Below are 20,326 nucleotides of genomic sequence, written 5' to 3' on the forward strand. Positions count from 1 at the left end.
TTTCCGATGATGTGATAGAACATGGTGAGTGTTTTTGGAAACAACCCAGGAAGGGGAGGTTATCGAGGAAGAAACAAGACTGAGCCCGTGTTGACACTGGGTAACACTAACAGGAAGGGTCACTTTTCTTTTGGGGGAGAAAGGTCACAATCAGCCTCATAGCTCATAGGTGGTATTGAGTACCTCTATTAGGAGACACCAAATGCAGGATTGTTGTTCTCATTTTAGTGGCTGTTGACATTTGTTAGCAGATCACTCTTTCCCTGGGTGTTTGCAAAATAGTGATATTCTGTATCACCCCTCCTTCATTTATTAGCTGGACTACTCACTGAAGTAGTTTGGGCAGGAAACCTAGGTCCAGTGTTCTATCACACCTCTCACTTTTCAGGCTAAGGAAGCCGGGAGTGTGCACCTAGCCAGGGGCGGAATCGCTCTCTGCTGCCATCTGCCGGATGGAACCCTCCACACACATCCACTGAGGTCAACCCTTCTCAAAGCGCATCTCTGGTTTGTCTCCCTGGAGGTCTGTATTTTGAACTGCAGTGTATGCCAGACAAATTGCACTCAGTATTGATTTATTCCATTTTAATTAATAAAAGACACGTATAACTATTGAGCAGAACTGCTGATCAGAAAAGAAACCCACTGTTACAAGATCAATCAGTATGATTCAGGCAAAAGAATAAAATGATGTTCACTTAGGCTTGTGGCGGACTGGACCCGCTTCTGGCTCATCTTTTGAAGTACTGAGACGTTCATGTAACCTGCGCTGCTGCCCTCCGCCTTCAGGCAGAGGCCTTGTGCTCACTGCGTCTCCTGCCTCGGCTCTGCACAAGCGAGCGCCCCCGGCCGGTCCTCACTCAACCAGACGACTGCTTCCGCTGGGGACGGTCCAGCGGGAAGGCCCGGAGAAGGGAGGCTCAGAGGTCTGGCTTGTGGCCATTTCTAGGAGCCAAGCTCCCCTCGGCTTTGTGTCCTTCTGAGGATTCAGTGAGTTGACCTTCCACTTTTTCAAACAGCACGGATAGGTGTTGGGGCATTTTCCAACTCTTAACTCGTGTCTCTTACAGTTCCTCCGGCAGCGAGCAGTCCCGTAGCCGCAAATCCTGCCTGCGTCAAGGTCACTTCCCACTAAATAACAGAATAAGGCAGGGTGTGATTAACTGTACCCGAGGACCAAGAGGCAAGGCTCTGGCGGCAGCTTTAGCGCGGAGACTGAAGCTGACTGGACGACGCCGGGGAGCGGCGGTGGCACGGACACAAGATGGCGGCCTCCCCGGCGACCCCACCCCCTCCACCGTCCTCGCTCATCGACTTCACCATCTGATTTGCTTCCAGCATGGCTTTATTGTTTATTTATAAGTTAATTGGTTCATGTCACACTTCTTTTTAAAATCCCTGCAAAAGTTTGCTATTAATTTTTTTTTTATTAAATCCAGCCAAGCCTGTTAGCTTCGCCCGCAGAGCTGGCTGCTCAGAGCCTGGGCCTTCTCTTCAGACTCCAGCTGTTCCCCAGTGGCCCTCGCTCCCCCACATCCAGACTTCCTGGACTCCGTGGGCTCCTGCACACCAGCCCCTGTCTGTCTCAGGGCCCCCCATCCCACACCCTTCTCTCTACCTGGAACACTTTCCTCCTCTTCCCACAAATACCCTCTCTGAACCTTCTGCTCTCCACTTCAGTGTCAATGGCAGGGAACTCTGCCTGGTCCTCCTCATGTGGCTCAGTGCCCCAGAACTATTCTCTTCCTGATGGAATTTTTTTTTTTTTTTATTCTTTCATAACCTGTATCCCAAATTGTAGTGTGTATATGTGTGTGTGTGTGTTTTAAGTAATTTGGTCTTCTCAGTTGAATTCCAGGTTCCCTGAGTGGGAGGAGGATGTTGTGTTCATGCTCACGATTGCACACCCAGGACAGGTACACACGTGTGCTTCATAGTGACCTTCTGGGCACATGCCTGGAGAGACTGGACTGGAATGAGTAGAGGAGTATAGGACTGGGGAGAAGGAGGTGGAATCCTGATCCTATGACCCTTGACCGAGAGCAGAAGCGGGAGAGGCGGTTTCCTCACTCAGTGTGTGCTCTGAGGCTGAACAGTCAGCTCTCACATGACAAGCTGGTCGTATCTCACAGCAGAGCCAGGAGAGCCCTGGAAGCACAGGTGACGATGGTGGGAAGGTGGATGGTGGATTAAAAGAACCTCCCTCCGGAACTTTGCTTAAGGCGGCTCTACAGCCAGATGCTTCGTGCCTTCAGCAGGAACCAGACGAATGCATTTCAGAGTAGACCAAGTGATTCTAGGTCTTTCTTATATAACTGATCATCCTCCTATGTACCCACTTTCCTGCTTCATGGGCATTTCAAAGGGCTGCAGGTATGTAAGAGCTAGAGTCACCGAGAGGAGGAGTGGCAGAGATGTGGGCGGCTGGTAATGGCAATCTGGACTCCACTCCCCAACTCACCCCCAACATTGCTGGCATCCTTGGGCCTTTCTCAAGCTCAGACTCTAGTGGTTACCCTGCCCCAGCCCTTAGTAGCCAAACTCAGGCAATGGTGACCAGCTTGATGTGAACATCCCCTTGTTCTGGAGGGACCCCAGACCCAGGTTACTGTCACAATGGATTCTTCGTTGTGTGATTACAGGTCAAAGGGAAGCTGGTTTTTGATAAATAAATTACCACCATACTTTGACAGGCCTAGAATATGCTGACAGCAGGACTTCAAAGAGATGTCCGTGGGAAACAGCCCAGACAGAAAGAACAAGGAAGGAAGAGTTAAGCTAAACGTGAATCCTCCAGGATAAAGAAATAACCCATGTGAATTACTGCAGGAACTCACTCTAGATGGGGACAAGGTTGGGTACCCTTTGGAGCTTTGGAAATCCACCAAGTGGTTTGGAGAGGATCAGGGAGTTTCTCTGAGTCAAACAATTGGTGTCATCCCAGCACAGCTGGATTTGAGGCTCGGAGGACCTGACTTACCCTCACTGTGCTGTAGAGCATTTGGCTCAGCCTTTAGGAGGTGGGCGGAGAAGGCAGTGGCACCCAACTCCAGTACTCTTGCCTGGAAAATCCATGGACAGAGGAGCCTGGTAGGCTGCAGTCCATGGGGTCGCTAAGAGTTGGGAACGACTGAGCGACTCCACTTTCACTTTTCCCTTTCATGCACTGGAGAAGGAAATGGCAACCCACTCCAGTGTTCTTGCCTGGAGAATCCCAGGGACGGGGAAGCCTGGTGGGCTGCCGTCTCTGGGGTCGCACAGAGTTGCACATGACTGAAGCGACTTAGCAGCAGCAGCAGCAGTAGGAGGCGGGAGTTAGAGTCCCTGCCGAAGCTAACGGTTTGCCTCTGGGTACACAGATTACCACAGGGATCAGGAGATTGCCGACATTTCAATGTAATTTAGAAACTTCCTCAGCAGTGTCCAAAGGCACCTGCTATTTGTGTTATCCATACGTTTCTGTTCTGCCTACCGAAATCACAGCATTTCTCTTCATCCTAACTCTCAGACTTGATATGAAAATTTTAGGAGTGTGAGCGGGGTCCCTTTCTGAGCAGATCAAAGGTTTTCAGGAGCAGATGGGGGCCATCAGTGGGAAGGGGAGAGGCAGGCATCTCTTTCCACAAAATCCCAAGTGAATAACTGCAACTCCTGCAATGCAGTCAGGACGGTTAGTGAATCTCCCAGTGACATCTAAAGTCCCTATGTTTCTGAGTCACGAAGCTTGCTGCTGGGAGGTGTACACCAGCCCAGCGTTTCACTGCAGATTACTCCTGGTCTCAATCAGGGCTGAGATTAAAGATTGATGGAAGAAGATTGCGGCCCCTGCAGGATGTTTATTCTTAGTCAAGCTTTTTCTTCACCCCCTGTCCTCTGTAGTTCCCTAGACTTCTAGCTGAGAGTCTCTTTTTACTTGGAGAACCTTGGGAGAGCAGAAGAAAAGTGTTTAAGAGCAGGACAAGGATCCTCATGGTTCCTTGGTCGCTGGAGAGACACAGAATTGATCTGCAAGAGTCACCACAGGGCAGGAGAGGAGCAGATCTGGTTACGGCAGAGCGATGCTGTAGACTGCCCACGCTTATCAAAAACAGCATTTATTGGGACTTCCTTGGTGGTCTAGTCATTAAAACTCTATGCTTTCAATGCAGGAGATGCAGGTCTGATCCCTGGTCCAGGAACTAAGATCTCACATGCAGTGCAACATGGCCAGAAGAATTTTAAAAAGCAGCATTTACTGGTGAGCACTCACGCAGCATGAAGGCAGGTGCTAGGGACAACCCTAGTGGCCTGGAGACAGTGCTCAGGATGGGGAGGTGGGGGAAAGACCCTCGATGAGGAGTTGTTTGTGCCTCCACTTGTTTCCCTATCTGAAACAAGAATTGGATCTAGATGATCTCTAAGATATTCTTTGATTCAGATGAAAGGACTTGCAGTTCTGTTTCAGTTCAACTGGCATTAAATTGCCCCAGGTAAATTGCAGCCTGGGGCTTCTTGTTGACATTATAGCAGAGGCAAATGGGGACGCAGTCTGTCATTCCCAGGACCACTCTGAAACAAACATACAGAGATCGATAAGCACATAATGTGAAAGAGAAAGATGGTGTGAGGGCGGGAGAGAGCTCAGCACATTTCGGGGACAGAAAACCTGTGGGATGAGGACAACGGGCATCTCCAAGGAGCAGGTGAAAGGGATCAGGAGAGAAAGACGGCACAGCACGTGACTGTGGAGGCTAAAGGAGGGGCAGCAGGACTGGGCAGGGAGAGTCTGCGACCCTTTTTGGGACCTGACCTCCGTGGAGGCGAGGTGGGGGTGGGTCGGAGGAGCCTGGGACTGCAGCGCAGCAGACAAAATGGAGCGTCCATGGGTGTAATTCATGGACTCTGCCTGACCGTCAACAGCTTGCATGCATGCACGCATGCTAAGTCGCTTCAGTCACGTCTGACTCTGTGCGACCCCATGGACAGCAGCCCACGAGGCTCCTCTGTCCATGGGGTTCTCTAGGCAAGAATTCTGGAGCGGGTTGCCATTTCCTTCTCCAGTCAACAGCTTAGGCCTAGTGATCTTTGATGATGAGCCTCAGGGAAAAGACAGCCTAAATTCAAAGTCTGACAAGCTGTGAGAGTCTGACAAGCAGGAGAGGTGGAAAGTCCTGAATGCCCCAGGCCAAGATCCAGCCCCCTCCTCCTGGGTTTTAACTCCAGGAAACCCACCAAGTTATCCCAGTGGAAAAACCAAAAACACACCTCCACTGACTCTGGCAGGAAGAAAGGAAGAGTAATTGTGCGAAATATGTCCAGAGAATTCTCTACAAGAGCTCACTCCCCGGGGAGAGCATCACTAGAGCCACAACCCATCCTGAAGGAAGGGGCTCGCCGCACAAGCCTTCCTGCCTCACCTCAGTGCAGGGTGGGGGGGGTGGGGGGCAGGGATAGGCTGAGAAATCTTGTGAAGGTGGCTTTGCAGAGACACAAGACAGGAGAGGACTGGGCTTTAATTGTAAGATTATAAACTGCTTCCCTTTCCCATATCCATGGGGCTCCAGTGTAGGAACAACAGGTCACAGATGCAAAAGCTGCATATACAAACTATTTAAAAAGGACTTGTGTGAGTGGAGTGAGTCAGACAGGGAAGTAGAAACATCATATGATATCCCTTATATGCAGAATCTAAAAAGACATGATACAAATGAACTTATGTACAAAAGAGAAACAGACTCACAGACTTAGAGAATGAACTTATGGTTGCCAGGGGAAGTTTGCGATGGACATGCACACACTGCTCCATTTAAAACGGATAACAAAAAAGGACCTGTATAGAACAAGGAATTCTGCTCGACGTCATGTGGCAGCTTGGACGGGAGGGGAAATGGGAAAGAATGGATACATGCATGGGCTTCCCAGGTGGCTCAGTGGTAAAGAATCTGCCTACCAATGCAGGATACATGGGTTCAATTCCTGGGTTAGGAAGATCCCTTGAAGGAGAACATAGCAACTCATTCCAGCCTGGAGGGCTACAGTCCATGGAGTTGCAAAGAGGTTTGGCTGAATCCCTTCACTGTTCATTTGAAACTATCACAGCATTGTTAATCAGCTATGAGTGCTAAGTTGCTTCAGTCATGTCTGACTCTTTGCAACCCTATGGACCGTAGCCAGTCAGGCTCCTCTGTCCATGGGAATACCGGAGTGGGTTGCCATGCCCTCCTCCAGGGGATCTTCCTGACCCAGGGATCCAACCTGGGTCTCCTACATTGCAGGCAGATTCTTTACCACTGAGCCACCAGAGAAGCTCTTTTACTGGAGTGGGTTGCCATGCCCTCCTCCAATCAGCTATATTGCAGTACAAAATAAAAAGTTAAATAAAACATAAATAAAAAGGAGTTGCTTCCAGGGAACCCAAAAATACCAGGGAAGACAAAAACAAGGATGTCAGAGGAAGCTGAAGCTTCTGACACCTACAGCTGCAATAAAGAGTAAACTCAGCCCAACTCCCAGTCAGATTAACATAAAACCTCACACAAGTTCTCATCAGTTCAGTTCAGTTCTGAGATAAATGTCCTAGGGTACAACTGCTGCATCCTTTGGGTGCTAGAAGTGGACGTTTTTAAAGAGCATACCAAACTCTTTTCCAGAATGCCTGCACCATTCCACATTGCTATCAACAACATAAGAGTGATCTAGCTTGTCCACATTCTAGCCAGGATTGTCTAGAAATAGTGGTCACCATTTTTTTTTTTTTTTGGCCATTCTGGTAAGAGTATATTAATGGTTCATTGTGAGTTTAATTTGCAACTCTCTAAATGTTAGTGATATTTAACATCTGTAGTAAAATATCTGTCACATGTTTATTTTCTAATTGGGTTGCTTTTTGTTTTTACTAATGAGTTTTGAGAGTCCCTGATATATTCTTGACATTAGTTATTTGTTTGGATATATGGTTTTCAGACACTTATCCCCAATCCACGGTTCATCTTTTCAAACTCTTAACAGGATATTTTGCAGAGCAAATTTTGTGAGATCACATGTATTTTCTTTTTATGGATCTTTGTTTTCTAGCAAGTCTAAGAACTTTTTGTGTAGCCCTACCTGCTGAAGATGTTCCTGTGTTGTTTACAGTCATGTGTGACTCCACAGTTGTCTCGAAACAGAAAGATGTCATTAAAAGGGACATTGGTTCCGATAGGATTACGCACATTGACCTTGAGGAATTAAAAGGGAGGTAAGGCAAGATTTCTGACCCAGCAGGGAACCCAGGTTGGATCTTAAGCCTAGGGAACATGACAGGGAGTCCTTACCTGTCATGAGTCCTTAGCTCTCCTATTACCTAGTTCAGGTAAGGACTGAACTAGGTAACATTAGAGTCTAGAGTCAGAAGGTGATCTGGCGGTTAGCCAGTGCCTAGGAAAATAGTAGAAAGTCAATGTGGGACCAGAATCCTCGTCACTGGAGCTACTAGCAATTATAGAGATATTGACAATCTCTGTGCCCAGCAGCAAATTTGATTCCAGACTTACAGATAAGAAACAAGTCCATAGGAACTGTCTCCAATTACAATTAAAGGCAAGGAGTCAAGATGATAAATTTAGACAGGTGTGTAACACAGGATAGTCCTTGATAAATTGATTGTCTATCCATATATCATTAATAATCCATCTAGATATGTGTTCATTTCTCTGACTACCCATAATCTATCTGTCATCTATCTATCTCAGTAGGTTGGTAGAGGTTGATGATGGCCTGAGAGCGAACTAGAGGTTTGTTGATTACAATAACTTCTAGTCCCCTTTTAGAAAGAAATATCAGGTGGCTTAGGGACAAGCCCCTTATCAAAAAACTACAGAAAATTAAGCCAAGAGTCGGGAACCATCAAGGTTAGCTACTCATATTCCCCTTCTAAGTGAAGCACTTGACAAAGGGATCAAAGACAGTCATTTATTTTTATTAAAGTGTCTTCTTACTGGAAGCCAGAATAAAAGCAAGATGGAGCTGAGTCATCCGTGTTGCTCTGGGATCTTAACTGCCTTCCTTATTTATCCCACACGGTTGGAGTGCCACACAGCATTTCAGAGACTTCTGGCAGAGACCTATAAGTTCTTCATTTATCTGACAAGACTCGATGCACTTCCCTTTAAGCTTGTAGCACTTCTCATCAAAAAATCCACTCCTGGCTACACAAGGAAGAAAGAGCCACCTGGATTAATTCTTCTCTCATAGATGCCTACTTACCAGGTACAGTCATTTAATCAACCAATGAGGATTTCTTTATGAGTTGTTATAGTGCCTCATCTCAGTGAGATGGCAGTGGGCGAGTGTTTCCCATTTGACTTTCCTGTCATTTTGTCACACAGGATGAAAGCCCAGGAAGGACAGATCTGTCTTCCAGCATGTTGGATTAGGTTGGGTTGGGGGGGTGGGGGGAACTTTGGCAAACAGAAGCTAATGTTCTTTATCAAAATCTGTTGGGACATCATCAACTTGTTCTTATAAACACCTGTGTTGGTAAGCTTCCCCAACACACTCTCGAAGTGCTATTTGGTGAGGGTGGAGCAAGACCTGAGGCAGGGGAGATGTCCCAGGGCTGCAGTGAAAAGAAGTAAATGCATAGAAAGCAAAACGTTTACTGTAGTGGATAGAAGTTGAGAGATTGCTTTAAGAGGCTCAGTCTCATTTTCTCACCACATTCCATCAAAAGTGTTCAAGACCAGGAAGGTGGACTCTGTTGGGAGTGGTTCTCCCAGACTTTCCTTCTGCTGCTCTGCACTGGAGGCCAGTTCTGGCCTTAGTACTTGATGAAGAGCAACCACCGGAGTAGCCAGTTTCAACTTAAAGACAGGCAGTGCATCTTTTCTTTTTTTTTTTTTTAACATTTTGTTTTGCTTATTTTTTATGTTTTTGGCCATGGCATCCCATGCGATATCTTAGTTCCCCAACCAGGGATCAAACCCGTGACCCTGCAGTGGAAGTTTGGCCTGCCAGAGGATTCCCCAGGCGGTGCATCTTAGCAGTATCAACATTTTAGAGTTGCACAATTTGGGTGTATGTAATGAAAGTGTCAAATGTACACAAATTGCAATTCACGTCAACTTATAAAGGCACCTAATTCACATACCTATAAAATTAAAACCAGATGGATTAGTGTCAGCATGTGTGCTAATCATATGAGCATCAGCATGTAAGTTTATAAGTTTAAATACCGCAGTATTTCAAAGCTCAGTGAACGCTGGCTCCCACCCCAGGAAACTACACTCCTTCTGCCGTCCTAACAGCAGAGGGCTGTCTCAGGCCAGGGGTGCTGGACCTCACTCTGACAAGAGTCCTTGTGATAGGTCCAGTTCACAGTGATGGCCCAGAAAGAGAACGCCTCTGGAATGAGCACGCGCCCTCGTGCCTACAGGGCTTCTTCTGGATCATTACAGACACCATCGAAAGGGTGACATAACCCCGTGCCTGCCTGTGTGTGCACGCATGGCTCATTGATAGGTCAGTTTCATTTAGTTACATTAGATAACTTTATAGTATATCATCTTGTGTTCACTAAGGATGAGTGATCTATAAAGAGTACCTTGGTCAGTTTCCAGCGTGTCCACCAAAGCCAGTGGAAGGAACAGTTTAGGTGCTAGATCCCCACATGTGTACTTGTCCCAGAATCCGCTCACACAGGGTGACTGCAGCAGAGCAGACCAGAGACATGCACAGCTGCCATGGGACTTCTGAGCATCAAGTCAGGGGGTATCACTGGTATTTGGTACAAACTCGGACTCACTGTCTCTTCTAGAAAGCCCTTCAATCAGCTCTCCAGGATGTCGGACAGGCCTGGCCTTGGACTATAATTTTGGGTGGGATCCAAATGGAGCCCTTGGAGGTCCTGGGGTTGATGACGGGGGTTCTGATTGGGAAAGGACCTTTCCCCTCACTGGGTCGAGACAGACCCAGCTTCATGTCCTGGCTTTGCTCCTGCTTCTCTGCTGGACTTTGAGGAGCTGCTCAGCCTATTTAAAGTTTAACTTCTACAGCTATGAAATACATGTAACATGTATTCATGTATTGAATTATGTAACGTGTATATAACATGTAACATGTAATTTGCTTGGCCTTCCAAGCCAAAGAGGGTTGCTATGAATATCACTAAATTAGAGGTAAGACGGAGTCTCCCTTAAAGACTCTGGCACTTGAGAGAGAAATGCATTTCATTACATGACGGCTTCATCTCAGCATCCAGCACTACAATCTGTGATTAAGGAACGGCAGTTTAAGCTTTCCTGTTTTAAGTGCTAACACCATAACCAGCGTGATACACAGTGTCTCCAAGCTCCACCCCCTTTTCTTATCCATTTCTTCCTTCCTCTGTCTCTCTTCCCTCCCGGACTTAATCTCTATCACAACTATTTTTAAAGAGATCCACCAATAGCTAACCTTGCTTTTAATTTTTTTTCTAAGTTTTTGTTAGTGAGTGTAAGACTGGGGAGGACCAAAAGCTTTCTTTCCTGGCATATTGTGATGTCTTCAAACCTGTGACAGTCCATCTTAGACAACAACAAATGCAAAGGATTTCCAGCAGAGGCATTAGAGGAAAATAGCCTCTGGTCCCCTCTGCAGGGCTCCTGGGCTAAGAGGTGGGGGGGGGGGGGGGTGGTCACAGCATTCTAGAGCTAGCTATGCCCGGGAGCTCACTGAGACAGATCCTCTCTCTGGGCCTCCACCTCCGATAACCTTCCCTGCCAAAGTGCTCGTTTTACCTGGGGCCAGAAAGAAGAAGACAGCAAAGAGAAAGAGGGACGTCCTCATGACTTGCAGGTCTTGAGAGATCAGCACAGTGACCACGAGGAAGGAGCAGCAAGCACCCACATTTATAAATTTCTCCAGCCTGATAACTTCTTGATCAGTGAGGCGTGGCAGAAGCAAAGATGTGCTTGTGCTCCTCTCAAGATAGCCCACGGACACCTGGGTGGAGACGAAGACCTGAACTGTCCAATTTAACCCTCCCCCTTGGGAGAGAGGGAGTGCGATGCCTCTCTTTAGGACAAGGTGGAATTAGGGGGCTATGCATCCATCCATATTGCCCCACTGCTATGATTGCTAATGTCAAGATACCTTAGAAGCATTTGTTGAAACAACCATAAACCTCCCCCAATATGCATACATATGACTGATTCACTTTGCTGCACAGCAAAAACGAATACAACATTGTAGAAAAACTATACTCCCATAAAAATTAATTAAATCAACAACAACAGGCCAACCACAAACGCCTCAAAAGCTATGTTATGGAAAGGTGGTTTTCATATGTGATCTGGATAAGTTCACTAGTTCATTTCCTCATGTTCTGCTGATATCAATAAGTGACTGAACATATAAATACATTTGAGAAAACAGACATGTTTCTGAGCAGAAGAATTCCAATCGGTATTTGTGGATACTCCCGATCCAGGAGCTGGAGCTTAATTATTTCAGTTTAAAGGAAAATGAGTTGCTTTCAAAGAAGAGACTGTGGAAGGAGATCACGTAAGACTGGGGGAGCCTGGCAGGAGAGCCTATCAGGTGGTCAAGGTCATCTCAGGAGGGGTCCGTCACATTCGCATTATGTAACCCTGATGTGATGAATGGGTTCGGAAGGACACACCACTCTGTGTTCTCCTTCTCCAAACCCCAAACCCAGTCCCCGTCAGGAGAAAACATTAGAGAAACTGGAATCCTGGCGTTTACCATGTAGTCATGTCCTACTGTGACTTTCTCTGTTTTGACAAGTATGAGTAATTTTCAACATGGACGTTAACATTGGAGGCACTGGGGGCAGTGAGTAGGTGGTCACACTCTATACTGTCTTTGCAACTTTGCAGAAAATCTAAAATTTTTCCAAACTAAAAACCGTATTTTAAAAAGCAATTGGGGAATATCCTATCTAACTTCGGCCTTTGTCAGCATGCTTTTGTTAGATATTTCTTTATGCATATCCAGTTAGGAATGATTGACCAAAACAATGTGTTTTCTCCTATTTCCTTCCAGCCTCACCTAAGCAGACTGAAGCCCCCAAGGAAAGACAAACTTCCGGATATTTTCAGTGATACACAGTTTCATTTATCTTATCTATTATCTTGTCATCTCGTTGATTTTTTAAATTTATTTGTTTTTTGGTTGCACTGGGTCTTCATTGCTGCATGCGGGCTTTCTCTCCTTGTGGCAAGTGGGGGCTACTCTCTAGTTGCGGTGCGGGGCGCCTCAGTGCAGTGGCTTATCTTGCTGTGGAGCACGGGCTCTAGAGCACAAGCTCAGTAGTTGTGGCTAATGGGCTGGCTTGCTCTGGGGCATGTGGGATCTTCCTAGACCAGGGATTGAATCCATGTCTCCTGCATTGGCAGGCAAATTCTATACCACTGAGCTACCAGGGAAGCCTGATAGGGGTATAACTTTTAATACCCATGGTTTTTTGTGAGTGTGTGTGTTTGGTCTATTAGCTCCCTAGGTTATTTCATCCATTTTCGTAGCTTTACTTATTTTTTGTCCAAACCTTGAGGCTTGTGGTATCTTGTGGTATCTTGTGGTATCTATCCCAACCAGGGATAGAACCCAGGTTCTCTGCAGTGGAAGCAAGGAGTGCTAACCACCGGACCACCAAGGAAGTCCCAATACCCGTGTTCTTAATGAATTAAAGAGGTGTGGTAGTTATGACTTTGGTCTTCTCAGTGGGGTTGTTACAGGTTCAAGGACTCAGAAATAACTTGGCAAAATGACTGCTACCCCTCCCTTTCTCCTTGGGAAAGTTAGGGACAGCACACCTGAAAGCCAGGGAAGTGATACTCCACGATTATCGAGCTCTTACAGGGCACCAGGGCTCCTGGGAGCATTCCATGTGCTCAACACATTCTTGTCATCATCACACCAGATCCTCAGACCAGATGGAAGAGGTAGGAGAGTGACTGTGCTCACTCTCAACAACTGTGAGCTGGTCCTTGCTTGACAGATGAGCTCGCTGAGCTGGGAGAGTGGGGTGGGGCTTCCTCCTACTCCCCGCACCAGGACTGAGCTGCCCCGGTCTCTCAGCTCCTGGCCTGGCGTCCCTTCTACCAGCCCAGTAGGCATTCCCCCAACACAAGGACCTGTGGAGGCCAAGGGCGTCACCCTGGTCCTTGATCCTGGGAAACGGAGCATGTAAGTGTGCTTTCTTTATGGATTCACTTCACTGACCAAGAGCACATTGCATTACTTTCAAATATAAGGGAGCCTTTCGTCCTCTCAAAGGAATCCCAAATCTCCCTTCTGAAGAGTCTTCCCGCAGAGATGGCGCCGAGCAGGAAGATGTTTTATTTTGTCTTGGCCTTCTTCTTCATGCTGGCTCAATTTCCGTCAGGTAAAAGAGAGTAGATGGGATTTTGACGGGGCAGATCATAAAGCTTGATGACTCTTCTATGTACCACCCTGAAGAGGAGAGACAGTCAGCTCCCCACTGCAGTTCTCATGGCAATTCTTGAACTAGCAGTAGTGTTTTCTAAAAGCAAACTATGATTCCTTAAAAAAAAAAAAAAAAAAAAGAAACTTATTGGATACCAGGAGTTCCAGCCTTCAAAAATAGAATAAAGATTCAACCTCTGTGAGCTGGGAAAGCTCTTACAGAGTGTTGTGTAAAAGTTTTCCCAGTGTTATTTCCCTGCATTGGTTTTCATATTCAAAATGTGCTTTGTTTTGAATTTAGGGTGCCAGGCAGGACTCCAGTATTCCCAGCCACTTTCAGCAGGTAAGATAAATCCCTCTTTTACTTTTAGGAACTCTGGCCCTGTCAGGTATCTTGAACTTCCAGAGACAAAGAAGCCGTGGAAATAGAACTAACTGCCTGATATCCCAGACCAACTGATAACCAGACTAACTCCACCTTTTCTTCCTCTTGTTCTAAGTGTCATATCTGGATTTTTCCATTTCACAGGGAAACCTCTTTGTTATTGGTTTGTCATTTTGGTCATGGAGCTTTGGATTTCATGGCTGTTCTCATGAGATCATGGTACTAACTAAACCAAGGTCACAGGACCAAGCTTGTACCAGCCAATTAACTCTGCTCTGAGAGCACGCTTACCCAACTCTTAACAGCCTCTGCTCCTAAATCCAGTAAACTGTGTCCCGAATGTATACCAGTGGTCTAAGAAGGAGGTCAAGGTGGTTCAGTGAAAATCCATCACCACTGCAGATGACCTGTTCATAATGAATAGCCCAGTGATCTTTTTTGTAAACTCACCCAGTATAGGAAAAAAGCATATTATAAACAGAACTGAAAGAAATATTCCTGGGTAATTCTAAACATTTAGAAGTGTCCAGACAGAATTTCAGAGTGGGAGAGCGACTAAGGTTGCCTCTATCGCTGAGTGCTTACTATGTCCCAAGCAAGCTCTTAACAACTTTATGTGCGTTATGTCATTTGATCTTCAAAACATCCCTTTGAGGCAGATAGTATCATAACCACGATTTTTATAGAAGATGAGACTAAGCAGTTTAGTGAGAGGACACATAGCCATTACCTGGCCCAAACAAAACTGAACCTAAGTCTTGAAACTCTACCCTCAAAGATCTTTCAAAACCACAAGATCTCTCTCCCATTTTCATTTTGTAACTTTTGCAGCAGCATCAGGTATGTATTTTTTTATAGTTCTGTAACATACATGACATTGTCCAACTGTGCTTATACTTTTGACCCATGCAGTTGTTAAACATATAGAGAAAGGGATTGCATCTTCCTTTTGCTTAAACATTAAACTCCCCAACTCTATTCTGAAAAAAGTGGAGGTCTTTGGAGAAGTCCAGGCCGTTTCTTGAAAACACTCTTTATAGTCATAAACACAAACCCTCCCTTCTTCTATGGCCTTGGGGCCTTCCCCCATTCCTAGAGAGTCCTCAGGAAAGTCAAGTCAGAAGCTCTTTCTTGGTGCAGGTGACGTATCTCCCTGTGAGTCGTGCTGGCTCGGTCGGGGCAAATGCAGGAAAATATGCACTGAGGATGAGAAGATTGTTGGAAATTGCAAAGTGAACTTTTTCTGCTGCCGGCGGAGGATCCTGTAAGCCACACCAGCTCTCTTCTGGCTTTGGAAATGGGACTGGATGTTCAAGGAAGGTGGAGAGAAGTTATGTAGCTTAACCTAGTCATACAGTCAGTGTGAATTCAGGATCATTCTCATTTCCTTCTCTCTTTGTTTTGTTCCTTTGCTTCTTTTTGAAGATAATCTCTAAAAAGGTTGCCAGTGGGGAAAGAGAAGGCAAGAAAGGGGGGAGTAGCAGTTGGGGGGTTAAGAGGTACGAACTGTTATGTATAAAATAAATAAGCTATAAGTATATATTGTATGGCATGGAAAATAAAAATATTTTATAATACCTTTAAATGTAGTATAATCTATAAGACATGGAATCTCTATGTTGTACACTTGAAAAAATGTAATACTGTAAACCAACTATACTTAAATTTAAAAAAAGTCAAGACATGAGTCGGTACCTAACAGCTACTCACACAGTCAGAAACTATTACTATATATTTATAGAGTCCCTTATAACTTATGAATCTTGCCCATATACTTTTCTCATATGACTCACAAACATCTTATATGGTAGATTTTATTGTCCTTGTATATATTTGAAGAAACTGAGACCAGGGAGGTTGTCATTTGCTCAAGGTCATAGTTGGAAACCAGCAAAGGATGTGCAGACCACCTCCATATTCTGTGTATTCATCCTTATGGACTAATTCTAACACAAAATAAATGGACACGGCATCCGCATCACTGTTAATGGAGTTATAGTTCTGTAACAAATTACTTTTTTCCACATCATTTCTTTCTGTGCCAATATGTTGTCACTCACTTACTCTAGTACTTATGGTGTATTTTTATTGACTATCTTTGACATAAAACTATGTAAATTTAAGACATACATATTAGTTTGATACATTTCTACATTATAATATGATTCTGTTGTAGTGATGTTGAGCACCTCTATCACAGGACATACTTATCCTTTCTTTATACTGTTTGGATAATTAAGTTTTAGTCTCTCAGCAAAATTGTTGTCTGTATTCATTATATTGTGCATTAGATCTCTATGGCTTATTTACTACCTGTTGCAGGTTGGTGCCCTTAAACAACATTGACCTCAGCCCTCCACTCCCATCTCCTGGTAACTACTATTTTACTCTGTGTTTCACATGTTTGGCTTTTTTAGAGTCTACATATAATAGATAGCGTTCAGTACTTGTCTTTTTTTGATGATCTCACTTAGCATAATGTGTTCAAGGTCCATCTACATGGCATTAAAATGGCCAATAGGTACTTGAAAAGAGGATTAACATCACTACTCCTCAGGGAAATGCAACTCAGAACCACACCTCACACCACTCAGCATGGCTATAATCAAGAAGACACAAAACGACGGGTGTTAAAGTGTATGATGTGTATTTTTTAAAAACATCTCACATCTGCTCAGTTAAGGTCCAGGACACCAAGTTTACGTTTCTCTTCTCTTGCGATCCCATGGACTGTAGCCTGCTAGGCTCCTCTGTCCATGGAATTCTCCAGGCAAGAATACTGGAGTGGGTCGCCATGCCCTCCTCCAGGGGATCGTCCCAACTTAGGAATCAAACCCAGGTCTCCAGTATTACAGGCAGATTCTTTATCTTCTGAGGCACCAAGGAAGCCCTTCTCTTCCTGCCAATGGGTGAAATGCTACAAATTAATTTAAAAGGTTCAACATAGGATATGTATAAATGGTTGACTCTATAACTTTGCCTTATGAAAAAATTTGCAGTTCACAAAATAAAGGTCAAAATGATAGGCCCTACTCAAACTTGCTCACCCAGTTTTAATATGTGACTATGTTGCTCCACATTTGAGAGGACCGTGGCCTCATTGGTCTTTCTGCGCTCCGATCCATGCCTGTCTTTTTCCTACTTTGCTCTGTATAACTGGCATATTGTCTGCAAAGTACATTCTCTAAGCTTTCTGGTTTTTCTGGCTGGTATCAGTCTATTGCAAGTGCCTGGCAGCTGAATGGTGGATAAGAGAACAGGAGAACTCAGGGTTTCCCTCCCTCACTATCTCTTTTGGTTTCAGCTTCTGCATTCAGGCCCAGCTCTCACCATCTCGTCCTTGTTCCTGAACTCACACCAGAGCCTCTTGTTTTTCCTCCAACCATCCAGCAGAGGGGTATTTCAGCTGTGGCTAATGTTAGGGAACTGTGGTGTTGGAGAAGACTCTTGAGAGTCCCTTGGACTGCAAGGAGATCCAACCAGTCCATTCTGAAGGAGATCAGCCCTGGGATTTCTTTGGAAGGAATGATGCTAAAGCTGAAACTCCAGTACTTTGGCCACGTCATGCGAAGAGTTGACTCATTGGAAAAGACTCTGCTGCTGGGAGGGATTTGGGGCAGGAGGAGAAGGGGATGACAGAGGATGAGATGGCTGGATGGCATCACTGACGTGAGCCTGAGTGAACTCAGGGAGTTGGTGATAGACAGGGAGGCCTGGCGTGCTGCGATTCATGGGGTCGCAAAGAGTCGGACATGACTGAGTGACTGAACTGACTGACTGAATGTTAGGGTTGCCTCACTGCTCTCATTATACAAGTTCAGTTCTTTCAACACTTTATCACCAGCTGTCCAAATTAAATTATTTCTTCAAGCTTCTGGTGAGGGAACCATTTCATGTCTGACATGAATGTAAATAGATCAGACAACAGAGCCTGAATATTTACATTTGATCAGTTGTTCTCCAGAAGAGATCTAAGACAGAATGCTTGTGGGACTCTACAGTGTTTCCTTCATTTTCACAGGAAACAGTTCAGGGAAGTGGCTAGTGGAGGATCTGGTTCTAAAAATCTGGGTGAGTCACCATCTGCCAGAGGATGGTCCTTCTCCCTGGATCTCCACAGTGAGTGTGCAGCTGATGACTCAGAGAACATCACAAAGCCAGGGTACTCCTTACTCATCCCACATCCCATACTGCTTGACTCCAAAACAAAGTATTCTGGATCTGAACTAATGCTCTTTTACAGAATTCATGTACATGTCTCAGAGTCCTAGGGAGTGGAGGATCAGTGGTTGTGCCCTGTTATTACCTTAATCATTACCTTAAACAGCATCCAGAGTCAGACGGCTTATGGTATCAGAGGGTACCTCTCATTAACACTCAACCATTCACAAATTTCCCTTCTTCCTCTTGCTCTCTCCTCTCTTCCATACTTTGCTCCTTTTAGAACTTCTGTATTCAGTTACCTCTTTTTCCCTGAGACACCCGATCCTTCCTACAGAATAATATAGTCTCAGCTCACACTAGCTTCTTGTTACTTGAAAAGTCAGTCCTTTCAGATGTCAAGCGGATGCCTCAGATAAGTGTCTGTTGATTCCTCAGTAAATTATGGAGATCTCTGATTATTGGTTTCCGCTGAATCTTCTGAAGAGGAAGGTTCTAGGTGATGGATGGGGCAGAGAAAAGTGGCAAGGAAGAGAGACCCGGGGGCTGGGCCTCTCCTACAGTGTCCCCACTTGAGTTGGTCTACATAATGCTCCTGGTTAGCAAGCTCTGAACTCCATCAATTCTGAAGCTGTAGCTTTTGTAGGCCTTATGCTAGATGGCTAGTACCCTTTCCTGGTTCTGGGTTCCACTTGAAAGCCCTCTCACAATAACTGAAAGGAAACAACGGTGCCTACAGAGCAAGACGGATCAGTATGGGCCGAATTCCCAAAAGGCAGAGGACAAAATGCTAAGCATCATTAATTTCCACAGTCCTGACTGAGGTGCTAAACCGCAAAGGTAAGGAGAGTAAAGAGGCTGACCTCAAAACGCGTTCTGAAACACTTACCCTTGTACCTACTTGAGGGTATAAGAGAAAACTAGAGAAGGCAGGGACAGGGTTTTTCTGTGGTGCTGTGACTGTGACTTCACTCAGCCTCTCATGGGGAAAGGTGAGGAAAATATCACGTTCACATCAATGCTTAAGAGACTAAATTCAAGGAAGGCTGCCTGGAGAGCTAGACAAGTCACCCTGTGGTGCTCACGCCTGAGAAGAGCTGTGGCTGGGGCCGCCTCCGACGGTAGGACAAGAGCAGAACAGCGCCGGGGAGTTGCCCTTAGGATATTGGGCAGAGAGATGGGTGTGATTCTCACAGACCACAGAAAGGAAAAGGGTGAGAAGAGATACACCATGTACACAGTCACCAAAAGAGAGCTGTAATGGTTACACTAAAAACAGACAAAACAGACTTTAAGACAAACCGGCCACTAGAGACAAAAGAACATTTTTATAAAAAGTAAACCCCATGAGACCTCATCTACGGCCCAGCCCATCCAACAACAGCAGAACACAGATTCTCTCGAGTTCACATGAAGTATTCTCGAGGACTGGCCATATGTTAGGCAGAAAACATTCTCAATAAAAAGAGTTGAAAAAAAAAAAAAAAGAGTTGAAATCATAGAAAATATGCTCTCCAACCACAAGGGAATAACAGAAGCACACTTAGGAAAGTCTCAAATGTGTTAAAATTAAACCACTGCTACTGCTGCTGCTAAGTCGCTTCAGTCGTGTCTGACTCTGTGCAGCCTCATGGACTGCAGCCTACCAGGCTCTTCCATCCATGGGATTTTCCAGGCAAGAGTACTGGAGTGGGGTGCCATTGCCTTCTCCTAAAATTAAACCACACACTTCCCCAAATAAATAATGAGCCAAAGAAAAAAATCGTAAGAAAAATTAGAAAATATTTCAAGGTGAATGAAAATGTAAAAAACAAAACAAACAAAAAAAACCCCACAAAACTTATGGGATGCAGCTAAACTAATGCTTAGAGGAAAAAAAATATAGTTTCAAATGCCTGTATTTAGAAAGAAGAAAGATATCAAATCAATAAACTCATTTTCTACCTTTAGAAACTAAAAATGAAGAGCCAACTAAACTTTTTTTTTTAGTATTTGGAGCTCATTCTGTATTTTGGAGTGAAAAGATGCCCTTTCAAAGCCATCTTTTGATTAATAATAATATTACTATTTTATGTAAGCAGTTGAATGTTTAGGCATACAGTTGTTAATAACATTTTGTATTCTTTTGCTGGTAATGGCAGTCTTGCGTGTGTAGTCTTTTGACCTCTACTCAGCAACAAAAGGCAAGTTCAGGCTGGGAACACTTCTTTATCGAGAGATAAAAAGCCCACACAGCCTGTATTGATTGGGCTTGTAACCTTGCGTGGGAATACCTGCCCCTCTTTCAGGCCTCCAGAATGCTTTTTTATTTTCTTATTCTTTTTGGCCACACTGCATGCAGGATCTTATTTCCTCAACCAGAAACTGAACCCACGCCCCCTGCATTGGAAGAGTGGA

At 45.1% G+C, this 20,326-nt stretch overlaps 2 protein-coding genes across 3 annotated transcripts; one reads left to right on the forward strand and one right to left on the reverse strand.

The window, feature by feature from the left end:
• Positions 1-8,010: 8,010 nt before the first annotated feature.
• LOC109553281 (beta-defensin 15-like) lies at positions 8,011-11,712 on the reverse strand. The gene is made up of 2 exons (XM_019953247.2): positions 10,734-11,712; positions 8,011-8,165 (listed from the first exon to the last, which is right to left on the reverse strand). Exons 1-2 carry the CDS (start codon positions 10,780-10,782, stop codon positions 8,011-8,013), a joined length of 204 nt encoding a protein of 67 aa, XP_019808806.1. The 5' UTR covers positions 10,783-11,712.
• On the forward strand, positions 8,105-19,731 carry LOC109553385 (beta-defensin 105-like). 2 transcript variants are annotated; one of them, XM_070781638.1, is made up of 5 exons: positions 8,105-8,226; positions 12,001-13,143; positions 13,234-13,342; positions 13,685-13,726; positions 14,909-19,731. In XM_070781638.1, exons 3-5 carry the CDS (start codon positions 13,273-13,275, stop codon positions 15,034-15,036), a joined length of 240 nt encoding a protein of 79 aa, XP_070637739.1. In that variant the 5' UTR covers positions 8,105-8,226; positions 12,001-13,143; positions 13,234-13,272; the 3' UTR covers positions 15,037-19,731. The 2 variants fall into 2 exon arrangements, with proteins under 2 accessions (XP_070637739.1, XP_070637738.1); XM_070781637.1 differs by having other exon boundaries at positions 12,001-13,342.
• The last annotated feature ends 595 nt before the right edge of the window (positions 19,732-20,326 follow it).

The sequence above is a fragment of the Bos indicus genome, chromosome 27 (assembly GCF_029378745.1).
Source record: "Bos indicus isolate NIAB-ARS_2022 breed Sahiwal x Tharparkar chromosome 27, NIAB-ARS_B.indTharparkar_mat_pri_1.0, whole genome shotgun sequence".
NCBI lineage: Eukaryota > Metazoa > Chordata > Mammalia > Artiodactyla > Bovidae > Bos > Bos indicus.